At 48.1% G+C, this 17,148-nt stretch overlaps 1 gene segment (V, D, J or C); it reads right to left on the bottom strand.

Annotated features, from left to right (window-relative positions):
• The window catches only part of LOC128584904 (probable non-functional immunoglobulin lambda variable 1-50), a 685,263-nt gene that overhangs the window by 478,563 nt on the left and 189,552 nt on the right, over window positions 1-17,148 (bottom strand). The window contains 1 exon segment of the V gene segment in view: window positions 2,001-2,307. Within this exon segment, the coding sequence occupies window positions 2,001-2,307 (307 nt within the window).

Raw genomic sequence — 17,148 nt, 5'->3', positions numbered from 1 at the left:
CTTCTCCTTTATTACCCCTAGGCCATTTTCTTCCTCATCATCTTACTTTAATAAATGTAATTCTAAAAATGAAATGACTAAAGTTTGTTTTCTTTATTTGACTTCTTGATATTTAATTTTTCCATCCTTCTTCCTTTAGAAGTCTTTTTCTTTTTTTTTTTATATTGCTTAGAGATTCTTTGGACTTCTAACAATACAGTGCTTGTCCAGAATAATCAGGACACTCAGTAAATAGGTTCAATACATAATCAATAAAGATTAGAAAAGCAACAGGTTACAGTTGTAAAGAAAAAGACATGTGGACACACACACACACAGACATTTGTGTTTATACCTTCACTGGGAGGATAAATAAACATCAGCATCATTGATCACTTCTGCTGACCCAGAGGGTCAGAACAGAGCACGTAGGATGGGGAGGTCCTTTTTTTTTTTTTTGAGAGTTTCACATTGTTGCCCTCAGTGGAGTGCCATGGCCTCACTGCATCCTCACAGCACCCTCAAACTCTTGGGCTCAAGCGATTGTCTTGCCTCAGCCTCTGGAGTAGCTGGGACTACAGGCACCTGCCACAATGCCTGGCTGTTTTATTTATTTATTTTTTTCTTTGTTTAGAAATGGAGTCTCACTCTTGCTCAGGCTGGTCTCAAACTCAGGAGCTTGAGCACTCCACCCACCTCAGCCTCTGAGAGTGCTGGGATTATGGGAAGGAGCCACCATGCCCAGCCGTGGGAGGTCCTTTCTTACCATTTTCTTTAAATTTTCATTTTTTCCTTGTGGTATAATTTAAGCCTACTTTCATAACTTTTAATTTGGTATCTTTTTTTTTGTTGTTGTTGTTGCAGTTTGCCCGGGGCTGGGTTTGAACCCGCCCACCCTCGGTATATGGGGCCGGCGCCCTGCTCACTGAGCCACAGGTGCTGCCCCTTAATTTGGTATCTTGATGCATTATTTATTTAAAATTTTAAAAAGACCCACAATTTTTCTATACCAAGGAAGGGTGAGCAAATAATAATGAGATGAAAGCAGGGCTCAGCATCCCCTGGTACAGCGGGCCCCGTACCTACAGAACCAAACACTCTCAGGGACCCTGGGAGATATGCTAATTTACAGAAGGAAAATGCCGAAAATGCAGCTTGGATTAGATCTGTATCTATGACTATGTGTTTGGAAATACGTTTTCAATAATTTTTGAACAGAGGAAGTACCCATAGAGAGCAAAATGGCCGGTGACAGTGATATGATTGGTGGCAACTCAGCAGCGGTGTAGAAGACCCTGGGTGGAAGTGTGCTGAGGGAGAGAATCCTGACGTGGAAAGGTGTGTCCCGTAGGATTCCATTTGTAAATTCTAGGAAATGGAAAGCAACGGGGACAGAAGGTAGATCAGAGCTCATCTAGGGCGGCCTTAGGGAAGGAATTGGAGGAGGAAGCAGAAAGGGGTGTCCAGAGGCCTTTGAGGCAGTGAGGTTGTTTATATTGATTGTGGAAATGTTTTCCAGGGAGCATAAAACATCCAAGTGTGTCTAATTGCACACATTAAATATGGTCACGTGATTGTGCATTAGTTATCCTTTAGATAGACGAGACTAAGAGGGCACAGCCAGAGAACAGGTATGGAAGCTGCAAACTCACACAAGGGTGACATAGATCTGGGACATCCTGGAATCAGGAAGAGGATGGGTGAGCTGGAACTGCCACCTCAGCCCTTGAACTTCCTTACAAAAAGATTCTGTATATCAAGCTGATAAGGAGCAGGGTTTTCTGTTTCCTTGGGGACACTTTTTCTAGAAATAGATTGCTGTGAGTGACTTTGATGACAGATGGGGAGGAGCCTCCACTCCCAGGTGGCACCTGTGGGTTCTGCTGTGTCCAGGGAAGTGGTGGCAACAGCAGCAGAAGCCACAGGCCAGGCCTGAGCAGCAGCTGCCGGGTGTTCACCCTCTTGGCGAGTGAGAAGGGAGGTTTTGTCTCACTTCCCCGTGGGCCTGGAGCACTGTGTAAGCACGCAGGCTGTTGTCATAGGACTGACAGAAATAAATTGCCTCATCGTCACTCTGGAGCCCCGTGATGGTCAGGGAGGCTGAACTACCAGACTTGGAGCCAGAGAATCTGCCAGGGATCCCCGAGGGTCTGTTGCTGTTATCATAGATGATGAGTTTAGGGGCTGTTCCCTGGAGCTGCTGGTACCAGTGCCCATAATTCCCACCCCCAATGTTGCTGCTGCTTCCCAAGCAGGAGATGGTGACCGTCTCCCCCAGGGCTCCAGACACCGAGGGCGGCTGAGTCAGCATAGACTGGGCCCAGGACCCTGGAAGGGAGAGACACAGACATGGTGATTCCAGGTGTGGAGAGAAGAGGAGAGAGCAGGGCCCCAGGGTCTCCCCAGGGCCCTTCTCCTGGCCCAAGTCTGGTCACCTGTGCAGTGAGTCAGGAGAGTGAGGAGGAGAGGGGGACCAGGCCATGGTGGGGACTGTCCTGCGTCCTGCCTTCTGTGCCCACAGCTGAGGCACAGCTCCCCCCGTCTGCCTGTCCCCTCTTCATACCCTGAGAGGGGAGGCCCCATCCTCCATGCAAATGACCCCCCACCTTTCTGACTCCACCTTGGTTTCTGGTCAGGCCTGTCTGCCTGTGTGTCAGGGGCAGGGCTGTGTGGTCCCAGGGGGTGGGGTGGTCACAGCTGTGACCCTGAGCAGAGGGCTCCAGGCACAGCAGGTGGCTGATCCCAGCTCTGCTCGCCCCAGTCTCGCAGGAACAGGCCTCCAGCTCCCCCTGGTGCCCAGACCCTGCTGATACACCATCATGTGAAAAAGTGACCACAGCCTCCCAGAGCCAGTCCTGCTCCCGCACTGCTCTGTCCACTGCCCCCTGACTCAGGACCAGGCTGGCAGCCCCCACGGTGTCCTCCCCATTTGGTCAGAGAATCTTCATGCTCTACGAGGCTCCTCAGGGTGAATCTGTCCCGGCTTGCTGGGCTGTTCTTTTGTCGGGACTGAGGTGGGGTCTCAATACACAGTCCTCATAGGGCAGAATCAGGTTCAGAGTAGTGACAGGCTCCCATGGACACCCTTCCCTGGCTGCACTCTAAGCCGGGTTCTTCCCTTTCATGCGATTCCTGTCTGGTGGACAGAGTTCTCCTCCAGCTGTGGATCCCACAGCAGTGAGGACAGTGAGTGATCTTCTCTGTAGGGATGGTAACGTGCTGGGGGCAGCTGAGTGTGCATTCCAGAGAGTTCTGCAGTGGAAATCTTCACTGTCTCTACTTCCATTCACTTGAACATAACAGTCATCGCTGCATTTGCTAACTGAGCTAGAAATTTGTTATGAACACAAAACACCGTATAAGAGACTAAGTGCCATTCTTTGCAGTATTTTATTTAGGACCAGTCATGGTGGTAAACACACTAACATTGGAGATGTAACAAGGTAAAAGTTTAAATTATTTGGACCTGGTCCCAGAGGAGCCTGATTCATGACAGCCCTTAGGATCAACAGGTCCAGATATAGAGTGAAGGAAAAACTATGGTTTGTTCTCAGGAATGAGTGCTGGCAATCTGTTTTTTTTTTTTGGTTTTTTTTTTTTTTGAGACAGAGTCTCATGTTGGCACCCTTGGTAGGGTGCTGTGGCATCATGGCTCATAGTAACCTCAACTCCTGGGCTTAAGCAATTCTCATGCCTCCACTTCCCAAACTGCTGGGACTTGGTGGCACCTGTGGCTCAATGGAGTTGGGCGCCAGCTCCGTATGTTGGAGGTGGCAGGTTCAAACCCAGCCCCGGCCAAAAAAAAAAATTGCTGACTACAGGAGCCAGCAACAATGCTCAACTGTTTTTAGAGACAGGGTCTCCCTCTGGCTCAGGGTGGTCTTGAACTTATGAGCTAAGTCAATCCACCTGCCTTGGCCCCCAGAGTGCTGATATTACAGGTGTGAGCCACTGCTCCCTGCCTGTCAATCTGTGTCATAAGGAGAAAAACAAATTAATCTCTGTCCTGAAAAACCATACTCTTTATATAGTTTTGTCAAAAAATCAATCTTCCTGGTTCAGCACCTGTGGCTCAAGTGGCTAAGGCGCCAGCTACATACATCTGAGCTGGTGGGTTTGAATCCAGCTCAGGTCTGCCAAACAACAATGATGGCTGCAACCAAAAAATATCCAGGCATTGCGGCAGAGGCAAGAGAATCGCTTGAGCCAGGAGTTGGAGGTTGCTGTGAGCTGTTATGCCTCAGCACTCTACACAGGGCGACAGCTTGAGGCTCGGTCCCCAAGCTGTCGGTTTGTTGTTTCCAAACAAACCAACAAACAGAAATCAATCTTCCTCAAAAGGATAATCCCATTTCCTAAAGTTCTAAGAAGCAACAAATGTTTATGTATGACTAGGACAGCGCTTTCAGTCATGCAGAAGACTGTCACCATGTTTTATTCTGAGAGGTCACCTGCCTTAGAGAAGGACAGCAGCATTGTCAGCTTCACATCTCCATTGATGAATTTGTCACACTTTGTTGTGATTATTGTGAAATGTTTAGTGCATGATGTTTCGAAAATAGGTTAAGGAATATCTAAAGCACTCACCTAAATAAAATAGGTCCACATATCTACATGAAAAGATTCCTTTTACTTATGTGTGAATGTTGAACATCAGTCATTGCTGTTGTGTTTATAAACATAATTCTTGCAAATATTTGCCTTCATAAGCATAACATGATTTTCAGTCACATTGATACTTTTTTTTTGGCTGGGGCTGGGTTTGAACCCACCACCTCCGGCATATGGGACCCGCGCCCTACTCCTTGAGCCACAGGCACCATCACACATTGATACTTTTAACAGGAAGTTTTGACATTTGACTGTGTTTAAAGCACTCAGAGGTATTTTGTGACGTTTTATTCAGTATCATGTAGGAACAGGTGCTTGCCACCTGTGTTTGGTCAGCATTGCTTTGTCTTTGATGATGCAGTGTGAATTTCCAGTGAATTTTACTGTCATTTAACTCTCATTTTATTTTTAAAATTTATTCTATTAGGCCAGGCTCAGTGACTCACACCTGTAGTCTTCTTTTTTGCTTTTTTCAGACAGAGTCTCACTATGTCACCCTCAGTAGAGTACAGTAGTGTCATAGCTCACAGCAACCTCAAAGTCTTGGGATTAAGTGATTCTCTTGTCTCATCCTTTCGAGTAGCTGGGATTACAGGCACTCACCACAACACCCGGCTAGTTTTTGTTGCCGTTGTAGTTGTCATTGTTGTTTGGCAGGCCTGGTCCAGGTTTGAACCTGCCGGCCTCGGTGTACGTGGCTGGTGCCCTGGATGCTGAGCTAGAGCTGCTGGGCCTCACACCTGTGTTCTTAGCTCTCTGAGAGCCCGAGACAAGTGGACTGCTTGAGCGTACTAGTTTGAGAGAAGCTTGAGCAAAAGCAAGACCCCATTTCTACTAAGAAATATAGTAAAATTAGCTGGGCATTGTGGAGGGCACTGGTAGTCCCTGCTCCCCTGGAGGCTGAGGCGAGAGAATCTCTTGAACACAAAAGTTTGAATTTTCTGTGAGTTATGATGATGCCATGGCACTTAACCCTAGGGCAACAGAGTGAGACACTGTCTCAAGAAAAAATAACTCTATTTATTACTATTTTAGAGATAGTATCTTGTTCTACAGGCTGGAGTGTGGGGGCATATCATAGCATATCATATCATAGCTCATATCAAGCTCGTTGCAGCCTTGAACTCCTGACCTCAAATGGTCCTCCTGCTTCAGCCTCCCAAGTAGCTGGGACCACAGGTGCCTACCATAATGTGTAACTAAGCTTTTACATATTTTTTTTGTAGAGACAGGGTTTAGAACTGTCTATGTTGCCCAGACTGGTTTAGAACTCTTGGCCTCAAGTGATCCTCCTGCCTTGGCCTCTGAAAGTGCTGGAATTACTACTCTGACTGGAATAAACAGGGCTTTCCCTCAGCTGAGCACTCTCTCACTCACAGGACAAGGCTGCCTGTGGTCTCCTCTGAGCCCATGGGCACTTTCCTTAGTGGTATTTGCCGTCAGCTCTCAGGCTGAGGGCAGAGTGAGGACCTGGTGCATGGGTGACTCTCTCCCAGTTCAGGTGCCTTCTAGGCCCAGTACCATGTGGCCAGCACGGTGAAAGGCAGGTCTGCTTTTGGCAAATAATTATGAGCACTTATCATGTGTTTGGTGCTTTGTTTGGCAAAGGATGTAGCAAGCTGAACTAGCCAGCCTTGCTCAGGCCTCCCTGTGGAGCCGCCTCTGGTGCGGACACATGAGGGTGTGAGTCACACCTGGGTGTCCCTTCTTCTCCTTCAGCCTTGTGGGCAGGGCTGCCAGCGGGGCCACTGCTGCACTCAGGGGCCTGGAGGGGGCAGAGGTTGGTAGGATCACAGGGCAGGAGGGAGGAAGGAGCTGAGGGAGTAAGTGTCGGGTTGAAGTGAAGGTGATGAGAATGTCATGAGCGATGAGATTTGGGGTGGGGGTGGGGTGACCAGGGACCGAGGGGTTAGGATTCAGAAAGGAGCAGGTGCTGGGCAGGGCTGTTCAGGACCGTCAGATGGGGGAGCTTGCTGACTGGGGGTGGTGATCCGCCTTGGTTGCTGGGCTGACAGGAAGACAGCTGGAGCCCTGCCCTAGAGGGGTGGCATTAGGAATGCAGGAGACGGAGAGGGAGCACCCACCTCCCTTCAGTACAGACTGGACGAGGAGTTTGAGATGGAGACCTCCTCAGTGCACACGCCCTTCTGTGAAATGTCATCAGACGGAAACTTGTTAGTTGGTAAATTCCTGTCAGAAATTAAACATAATATAAACTTAATGTTTTTAGTTTAATTAACTGCGAGATATCAGCCAGTTTATCTCCAACACAAAAAGTTTGCTTTAAATGCTCTTTCCTCTTGGACTATAGATAACTGTGAATTTGTTTGTTTTCTGTTTGTTCGTTTTGAGACAGTGTCACTCTGTCACCCTTGGTAGAGTGTCAGGGAATCATCATAGCTCACAGCCACCTCCTTCTCTTGGGCTCAGGTGGTCTTCCTGCCTCAGCCTTCCAAGTGCCAGGGACCACAGGCATCTGCCACCAAGACAGGTAATTTTTTCCATTTTTGTCTTTTTTTTTTTTTTTTTTGTAGAGACAGAGTCTCACTTTATGGCCCTCGGTAGAGTGCCGTCACACAGCTCACAGCAACCTCCAACTCCTGGGCTTAAGCCATTCTCTTGCCTCAGCCTCCCGAGTAGCTGGGACTACAGGCGCCCGCCAAAACGCCCAGCTAATTTTTTCTATTTTTGGTAGAGATGGGGTCTCGCTCTTGCTCCAGCTGGTCTTGAACTCCTGAGCTCAAGCCATCCACCCTCCCTGGCCTCCCGGAGTGCTGGATTACAGGCATGAGGCACGCACTGGGCTGATAACTTTGCTTTTTATTAAAGCTCTTTGGCTAAGTTTATTGGTGTCCTCAACAAGTCAGTTGAATAAGATACTGTAATGTTTGTCCTGACCTCCTAATGAGATTTCCAGGACATTCACCTGCTGTATCTATATAAACTACTGTGTCTGGAGAGTAAGTTCTGTGTAAACTTGGGGAGCACTTTTCTTGCATCCTGTAGTGATTTTTTTTTTTTAAATTGAGACAGAGTCTCACTTTGTCACCCTCAGTACAGTGCTGTGACATCATAGCTCACAGCAACCTCAAACTCTTGGGGTCAAGCGATTCTCTTGCCTCAGCCTCCCTAGTGGCTGGGACTATAAGCGCCCACCACAACACTTGGCTCTTTTTGTTTAGCAGGCCAGGGGTTGAGTTTGAACCCACCAGCCCCAGAGCATGTGGCTAGTACCCTAACCACTGAGCTACGGGCACCCTCTGGAGTAATTCTTAAGATGTGGTATGTGTTTACTTTTGCTGACCCTGATTTTTATAATTTTTTCATAGATATCTGTACTCTTCATATGACAATAGGTTGTAGATGAATATTTTGAGTCAAACTGTAAGGACTCACTAGAAACACCTTTAATATTTATTTCTCTATCAACTTTCTGTTCATTATTTTATATTAATTCTCAAAGACCTTAAATGTTATGTTTAAAGTTCTCCTCAGTTTTGAACACTCCTCAAAAGTGCTTTCGACTATATAATATCTACTGAGCTTCTCTTCAGGGAAATCAATTTTTTTTACATCCGTGTATTTGACACTCTAGCCTCTGATGGGTACACTACTCCCAAAATAATCCCAAGTGCTTAGGTAATTTTTGCAGCAACACCCCACTTGCTGGTACAAAAAGCTGTACTTCTTCCTGGAGTTGCTATGAGAAATGACCACTGGTTATGTGGTTTAATTCACAGAAGTATATTCTTTCTCAGTTGTTAAGTGAGAAACCTGAAACCCAGGTATCAGCAAGCTCATGCTCACTCTGAAGGCTCATGGGGAGGATGCTTGCTGCTTGCAGCTTTTGGTGGCTTCCAGAAACCTGTAGCTTATGACTGTGTCACTTCACTCTCTGGCTCCATCATCACGTGGTCAACTTACCTCTGGGTATACCTGGGTGTCCTCTCCTCCACTAATGAGGACACTCGTCTTTGAAATTAGGACCTACGCTAATCCTGATGACCTCATCTTACCAATTTTTTAAAAAAATTATTACTTATTTTTATTTCAGATCAGTATGAGTGTACAAATGATTAGGGCACGCTTTTGCATTTCTTTTTTTTATTTTTTTTTTTAGTATTTCTTTTTCTTTATTAAATCATAGCTGTGCACATTGATATGATCATGGGGCATCATTCACTAGCTTCACAGACCGTTTACTGTTTGCATTTCTAAGGTTCAAGTGTTAGTCGAGCCCTTCACCAGCGGTGTGCTGTAAACCCTTACATTGTGCACGTTAGGGGAGAGCTCATTAATCCCCAGCCTTCTCCCCTTTTCCCTTATCCTACTCTCCCCTCCCCCACTTGAATATACTTGTGTATTTCTCTCGTGTGGTCATGTAGTTGTTTTCCTATTTGTTTTATGTTAGTAATGAGAACTTGGATACTTGCTTTTCCATTCTTGTGATACTTTACCTAGAAGAATGTGCTTTAACTCTATCCAGGTAAATAAAAAAGATGTTAAAAGTCTCCATCTTTCTTATGGCTGAATAGTATTCCATGCAGACATGTGCCACAGTTATGAATCCATTCATAGGTTTCTGGGCCCTTGGGTTGATTTCCAATCTTGGCGATTGTGCCTTGAGCTGCAATAAGCATTCCAGTGCCAATGCCCTTATGGTAAAATGATTTTTTTCCCCTCTGACTAGATATGTAGTAATTGGATTGCAGGATCCAATGGAAGGTGTACTCTTAGCTCTGAGGAGTCTCCATACTTCTTTCCATAGAGGCTGTACTAGTCTGCAGCCCCACCAGCAGCGTACAAGTGTTCCCTTCTCTCCACATCCACACCAGCATCTGCCGCTATTTTTAATAACTTGTTTGTATCTATGTCTTTGTATGGGGTATGGGCGGAGCCGTGCAGTCCTCCTGCCTCAGTGTCCTGCCCTGTGGTGAACTCAGGGCCTTCAGAGCATCACTGGAGGGACATGCAACATGCCCAGCAAGCAACCCCATCATTGACCTGCCATCCCAACTAATTCCATCTGCAGATGAGGTTTCCACTCCAAGTCAGGTTATATTCTGAGGTTTCCGATGAATATGATGTTTGCAATCACACTAGTCAGCCTATTTTACCTGAGAGGGGCAGGTTTTGTCCCAGGCCACTCCCTGTGGCTCAGGCTAACACAGAGATTGCTGACAGCTCGGGGTTGTCCACTGAGGACCTCCAACCGCAGGGTTAATGACTCTTTCCTTGAAAGGGGATCTTGTGTCACATAACTGTGTCTGCTGCATGGGACGGTGAGCGCGCACAGTAGACTATATTGGCTGAAGCAGGCGACCCAGAGGTCCAGCTTTTCTTTGTTAAGACTCAGTCAGGGCCCCTGTTTTCTTTATGATTTTTACACCTCCCCGTAGAGCCTCAAACCTGAGCTCTTTGGAGATGCTTTGGGGAAATCTAGCGTACAATTCAAGGGTATTTTCCTTGCCCCTACCCCCCAGCACACCTGAAGATTTTAGATTTCCACTCTAAGTTAATTAGAAATCAGAGTCCCATTTATCTGTTTCTATTGTATTTTAAGTGTTTTGGTAAAACATGTTATAATTATTTCCCCTCCAATTTTCTTTGTTATCTTGGTCTTCTACAATTTCAAATATGTCTTCGCAGCTCTTTAACGATGTTTTTGGAGAGAAAAGCAAAGATGAATTACATAGGAAATTGTCTTGATTTGGAGAGGAAGTTTGTGGCTCTAACGTCCCCCTGCGGCCTCCTGCCCTGTGCCATCCGCTCCCTCCCACCCCCGAGCCCTCTGGACACGTGCAGAGTCCTGCGGAGTCTCTGTGGGAACAAACAGTGCAGGACGACGGGCCACTGCTCTTCTGCTTCTGTGACTCCGGGGTTGTCCTGCGGCCCACAGGGAGGACCAGTTTTGTTGCACTGGATTAAGGTGTGGGGAAAGAAGTTGGATTTTTTTAGTGTTAAATGTACATAAAATGTACATTTTGTATTATACTTTTAAAATTAGCCCAACGTTTTTGGAATTTTTAAGATTTTATTTACTTGTTTGTTTATTTATTTATTCTTTAGGAAGAAAGTCTGCAGTCTATTCTTGGGGCAAAAGGCTGCCTGAGGCCCTGTGAGAATGACATTTGGCGGTCAGGGGGTCCCTCTACGGGTAGCTAGCATGCATATGTGTAGGCAACAAAAACCAGTCCGGGGTACCTACCCTGAGGTTTGTCATGGTGAGTTCTTAGACGATTCTAAAATAAGATTTTCTTTTGTTACAGAATTTTCTAAAATTTGGGGAGGGAGATCTATCATATTCCTCTGTTTCCATTATGTTTCTAAAGCTTTATACGCTCTGTTGCTGCTTATATCCAGAGACATAGAATCACTGTTGTGTTGTATCTCTATAGTCACACTTGCTTCTTAAACACTTGCCTGTCTGAATCTGGATTTTTATGAGTGTGTGAGGGTGTGTAAGTGTGCGTGTGTAACTTTTTTTGCCACTTTTGTTTGTGTCTGTGCAATTGACAGATTTTTGTACTGGGTTTCACACGATCACAAAACAATGGGTAAAAAATAAAACCTACTGGAGCTTAGAACAATATATTCGATCATCTCTGCTGGGTCTCTGAGGGTATTAGGCTCACAGGGTGAGGCTGAGACTGGGTGCTTTTGTCTCACTTCCCCGTCCCCATCTGTCACTGTGGACATGGTTGCTGTACCATAGGGCACAGTAATACTGGCCCTGTGCTCAGGTTAGGCCCCCACGATGGTGAGGGCAGCGTCATCTCAAAGCAGGGAGCCTGAGAAGTGAGTAGGGACCCCTGAATTCTGCAGACCCCGGTGAGACTGGTAGGGCTTATGTTGGACCCAGCAGACGTAGTTGCTGGTGGTCACAGCCCCAGTGCTGGAGCCACAGGTGAGTGTGACCCACCCTCCAGGGTTTGTGGACAGGCAAGTTTCCTGAGTCACCACAGCCTGGGAAGTGGCTGCTGAAAACAGGTGAGAGACCAAATGTTCAGGAGAAATGGTAGCATAAAGATTCAGAGTCGCCTTCCCCATGCCCAGCCCATAAAGTCCCCCCTGACCTGTGCAGTGAGCCAGAAGTGTGAGCAGCAGAGGAGCCCAGGCCACGGTGTAGACGGCCCAGGGCTGAGCTGTGCAGGACTGTTCCACACAGAGTCAGCCCCACACTCTCATTATAACTCCTAACACCCTGCTTGGCGGGGGCAAGGCTGTCATGCAAATGACCCCCCAAAGAGGCACTTGGGAACTTGGCCAGGAGACAGTTACTGAGTTTTCCCCCATCACTGACCGCGTGTTAATGGGACCGGGGCCAGCAGGACCATTTCCCAGGAGATCTTCCTGCTCTCCTGGGGCCCAGCCCGCAGTGTCCTCTAGTGTCCGAAGTGAGACCATCACTGACCGGGACCCCCTGCTGCGGGCTTCACCTTCCCGCTCTGTCCTGGCCACTGACCGAGGTTTTACTTCTGTCACTAGGTCACACTGGTGCCTGAGAGACCTCAGAAGGGAAGTCATCAGAAGGAATTAGGGGAGGTGGAGGCCTGAGTGCGTCCTGGCCTCCCTTTCTTTCTTATTCTGCAGAGTGGAGGAGCTGGGATCTCAGGCTCTCCTGGCATCCCAGAAACCCGGAAACCACCCAGTAATGAGCACGCCCAGCGACATGGCCAGTTGACTGTCCCAAGTCAGGGAGTTGGTCTCTACAAGGCCAAAACCCACTGCAGAATGCACTGTTGAATGGAGTGATGGCTGTTGCTCTAGAATTCCATGGGCTAAGTTCTGGCTTTTCTGTTGATGTTGCCAAATTCTCCACATCAGAATTTTCTTTGTTTTTCTTTGTTTGTTTTCTCTGTTTAGTCACCTCTACTAGCGCAGCCCTAGTGAGCGGTAGGATGTCCCTGACAGAGCATGAGGTGTGTGCACGGAGCCCTCATGGGAATGAAGGTTGTCAGAGAGTGAGGAAGAGAGAAGCCCAGGACATGGTGGAGACACTGCAGTGCTGGGTCCCTCAGGCCCTCAGCTGAGCCGGGACCCCAAACCTCCTACCCCGTCAGCACAGGCCTGGGCAGGGCATCACACTCCCTGAAAATCCACTCTCTGCCAAGGCTGGTGTTGACAAGGGCGGGTGTCAGGGTTGGAGTCAGTGCTGCTCCAAGGGCGGGTGTCAGGGTTGGAGTCAGTCCTGCTGGTTCACAGAGTTCACCCCCTGGCCTTGTCCAGACGCTGACTCACCCTCAGGACTCAGGCTTCTGCCCTTCTGGTGTCCTGCAGTGGGACATAATCACTATGTCACTTTACCATGGAGCTTGTCCAAGGCATCTGCTTCCACTTGCATCCTCAGACTGGAGAGCTTTTCAACCATTCTCAACACACACCAGTGGTACACACTTGGCCTCGAGGAGTGGGGGGAAGCAGGAGACCCCACCCCTGCCCTTTGTTACCCAGTTCTCTGCAGGACACATCCCCCCACAATCACCACCTGGTGTTGAGTCTGCCCTCTGGGCCTCTGGGTACTCCCAAGGGGACACATGGCATCTCAGCAGTTTGGGCAGGGAGCGGAGGTTCCCCAGCTACTGTGGTTTAACCCACAGATGCCAGGTAGAAATTGCACCTGGGAAGGGAGAGGATGGAGAAATTAGAAAGTTCTGAGACAGTTTTGAGACCAGCCCGAGCAAGTGTGAGACCTTGTCTCCAAAAAATAGCAGGGTGCTGTGGCAGGTGCCTATAGTCCCAGCCTCGGGTGACTGAGGCAAGAGAATCGCTTGAGCCCAAGAGTGTGAGGTTGCTGGGAGTTGTGTTAACCACGTCCCTCTACTGAGGGTGACAAAATGAGATTCTGTCTCAAAAAAAAAGAACGTTATGAGAAATAACTTGCTTTATCTTCTTTTCAGGTGTATTACCCAAATGTAAGATTTCCTTCATTAATGCAGCCTTCTAACCAGGTGGCTGCAATGAAAATATTTACATTGAAAGTAAATGTCTGTTACATTTACACTATTCTCATCTGTCTTTTATTTTCTTTTCATCCTGATATATATTTTCTTTACATTTCCCTACTGTGGTTTTTCCACACTTGTACAAAAAGGTTGTGTGAGTAAAAATATTGCACTAATGTACACAGCTATGATTTAACAATAAAATAAAAAAAAGAAAAAAGTAAAAATAAAAAAAGGAATGGACAACGGAGCATAAACAAAGTTGGAGCACGCTGCCTACATTTCATCTTTTCCTCCCAATCTCTGGAGCTCATCTGTAGGCCCAGGGGAGATGTGTCTTCTTCAGCCAGGCCTAGTCTTTTCAGACAACCCAGACTGGCTGTCCCCAGCCCTCGTCCATCTGAGTGTCACACACCAGCACGCTGCTCTGTGCTGTGCAGACGCCTCCATCTGTTCTCCAGGCTGAGACCATGGAGATAAGACAGGGGGCTGCACAGGGACACGGTCGGGGTTAGGGGTGTTGCACTGGCTGTAGCCTCGGCCAACTTTCCATCACTGCTGTGACAGATGTGGAAGGTCACATCCTGGCTCAGAAGGGAGAGTCCTGAGGGTTCAGGCCAAAGTGTGAACGTCATGTGGAGGACTTTGAAAGTGGGCATGAGAAACAGCATCTGAGGTGGAGGAGGACAGAAGCAGCCTCCCAGATGAGGGAGGATTTTGGGGCAATGGCAGCTCCCACACAGGGCCTGTGGGGCCATTTCCCAACACTGCTCATGATCCTGACACCAGGCCCAAACTGCCTGGTGGTGGCTGGAGGACATGATCACTTTGGCTGGGAGGGGTCAGGCCTTGTCACATGTTCCTGCTTTCTCTAGGCGTCCTTGACCCATCCTGAACAGTGAGTCTGTGTTGTGTGAAGGGGGCGGAGGTGTGAACTTGGTCTGCAGGGCAGGACAGGTGGGAAGGACAGGTGGGGATAGGGTATGAACAGGCCCAGAATTTAGAGAGGAAGCCGTGGGAGTCTACAGCAGAGCAAAGATCACCGTCTCTGCAGGCTTCCCCATTTGTGACTGAGCCAGGCACAAATTGTGCACATGTAGGAAGGACAGCTCTGTATCCAGAGGGGATCACAGCCCATGGGTGGAAAGTGAGCCCCCACCACACCCAAAGCAGAGCTTCAGAGAAACAGAGGAGAGGCGGGCACAGGCTAAATGGGGCAGCTGGGTGTGCACATTCACCAGGAGTGGGGGCAGCTTGTGCAGGTTCATGACCCAGACCCACAGATATGGACCTTAGGTCCACAGGCATGAAACGTGGAAACACATGCCGTGTACCCCAGGGAGTGGACATGTAACATTTAAATGCGTTGTCACTAGGGACGGTTGTCACAGTCATTCTCTGTGCATCCTCAGGAAACCAGTCAACACTGGCCCACCACTGGCAGTCCCTGGCCAGGCAGCAGCGCTTTGTAGACCTCAGCAGCTGTCATGTCCAGACCCGGAAATGGGGAGCACCATCAGGTGGTCAGATGAGGCCAGTGCGGGTTGTCTGGCCCTTTGTTCTTCCAAGCTGCCTTTGAGGAAATGATTGACAAGGGGAAGAGGAAGAGGGAGAGGAAACAGGGAATGTGCCCCACCTCCCACCTCATCACGTCTGGGAACTTACAGATTTGGGGGTCTTTCAACCAAAGCAGGGTCCGTTAGTCTGCCAGAGCAGTTGAGGATTTATATTTCAGTCCTCAATACAAAAGAAGATGTATTTTTGGAGTTTAGTTTTGTAGTAACAATAATACTACATTAGGGTGCTAAAGCTGTGAATTAGTCCGCTGAGTCTAGCGTAACAACATATCAATGCCACACACTGAGGGGCTTAAACACCAGAACGACATTCTCACGGTTGTGGAGGTTGGAAGTACAAGACTGAAGTCTCAATAGGTTTGATTTCTCCTGGCTTCTAGATGACGTCCCTCTCACTGTGTCCTCACCAGCTTTTCTCCCTCTTTTCTTCCTTATAAGGCTCTCGGTCCCTATGGCCTCGCTTACTCATAACTACCTTCTGTAAGGCCCCAACACCAAGTACATTGACATCAGGGGTTGAGGCATCAATGAGAATTTTGAGAACACTATTCAATGACAATCAGTAATCACTGTATTCTTTCTGATCAGAATGAGTTAGAATGAGACAAATATATAAGTTTAGAGTTTTTTTTTTTTTGGAGACAGATTCTCACCTTGTCACCCTTGTAGAGTGCTGTAGCATCACAGTTCACAGCAACCTCAAACTCTTGGGCTCAAGTGATTCTCTTGTTGCCTCAGCCTCCCAAGTAGCTGGGACTACCGGCACCCACCACAATGCCTGGCTGTTTTTAGAGATGAGGTCTCGCTGTGGCTCAGGCTGGTCTCGAACCTGTGAGCTCCGGCAATCCACCCTCCTTGGCCTCCCAGAGCGCTAGGATTACAGGCGTGAGCTGCTGCGTTCAGCCTAGAAAGGAGAATTTTGTGAGTATAACATTTTATATACTTCGTTGACAATATACGTAATGTAAAATTTGCTGTTTCAATCATTTTTTTCTTAATGAGGTGAGAGTCTCATTACGATGCCTAGGCTGCTCTAAAATTTCTGGGCTCAAGTAATCACCTTGGCCTTCTGAGTAGCTGAGAAGCTGGTCTGTGCCACCATATCCCTTAATCACTTTTAAATGTATAATTCAGTGGTGTTAATACAATCACAGTGTGGTATAACCAGCACCATTATCCATTTCCAGAACTTTTTCATTGTCCCAGACAAAAGCCTTGTTTTCTTTAAACAATAACTTCTCCTCCCCCTTCCCAGAAGTCCCCCCTGCCCCAAATCTCCAGTGGTCCTGGAGGGATTGGGAAAATATGTGGGGCGGGAGAGCCCAAGGGTCAGGAGCCCGTCAGGTGGTAGGAAGGAGCAGAGTGTGGCTCCCCTGGTGGCTCTTGGGAGAGGCTGCTTGAGCAGGTGACAGCTTTCTCGAGTCCCCAGAGAACTAGGATACATTCCAGCATACCCCAACCAAGAATCATAAGGGAAAATATGGTTTATGTGATTAGGGTGGGGAAGGTGATTAGGACCTGAGGATCCGGGGACATCGCAAGCTCCATAAGGTAAGAGACACACATACACAATGGTGGGTCCCTGAGCCATCTCCTTACTGGGAGGCTCATCCCATGTCTGGGAGTCAGCAACTCCTCGGGGGATCTCAGGAGAAAGAGCTCCCAGGTTCTCTAAGGTTACAGAGCTCAGGGAATAATCTACAAAGTCTGGCCAGGTGCAGTGGGCATCTAAAGTGCTGGGCAGAGGGGACCTGTGTGCCTGGTGTCACACAAGCTGGACTTCTGCCCCACGTCATGCATGTCCTCACTCATGGGGGGAATGTTACGCCTCTGGAGACAAGTGTGCTGTTCCCACTGGGAAGCCAGTGAGAGAAGGGGACTCTCAGTGAGCCGAGTTAAGAGCATCAGAACTTCCGGGAGTACAGGTGACAGCAGAAGCCACAACCTGAGCAGGTGTTGGTCACCGTGGGGACAGAGGAGAGATGGATTTGATGGGGACATGGAGGGCAGGTCCTTGTCTCACTCCCCCATAGATG

The sequence above is a fragment of the Nycticebus coucang genome, chromosome 4 (assembly GCF_027406575.1).
Source record: "Nycticebus coucang isolate mNycCou1 chromosome 4, mNycCou1.pri, whole genome shotgun sequence".
NCBI classification, from domain to species: domain Eukaryota; kingdom Metazoa; phylum Chordata; class Mammalia; order Primates; family Lorisidae; genus Nycticebus; species Nycticebus coucang.
This window is presented reverse-complemented; position numbering and strand designations above follow the sequence as displayed.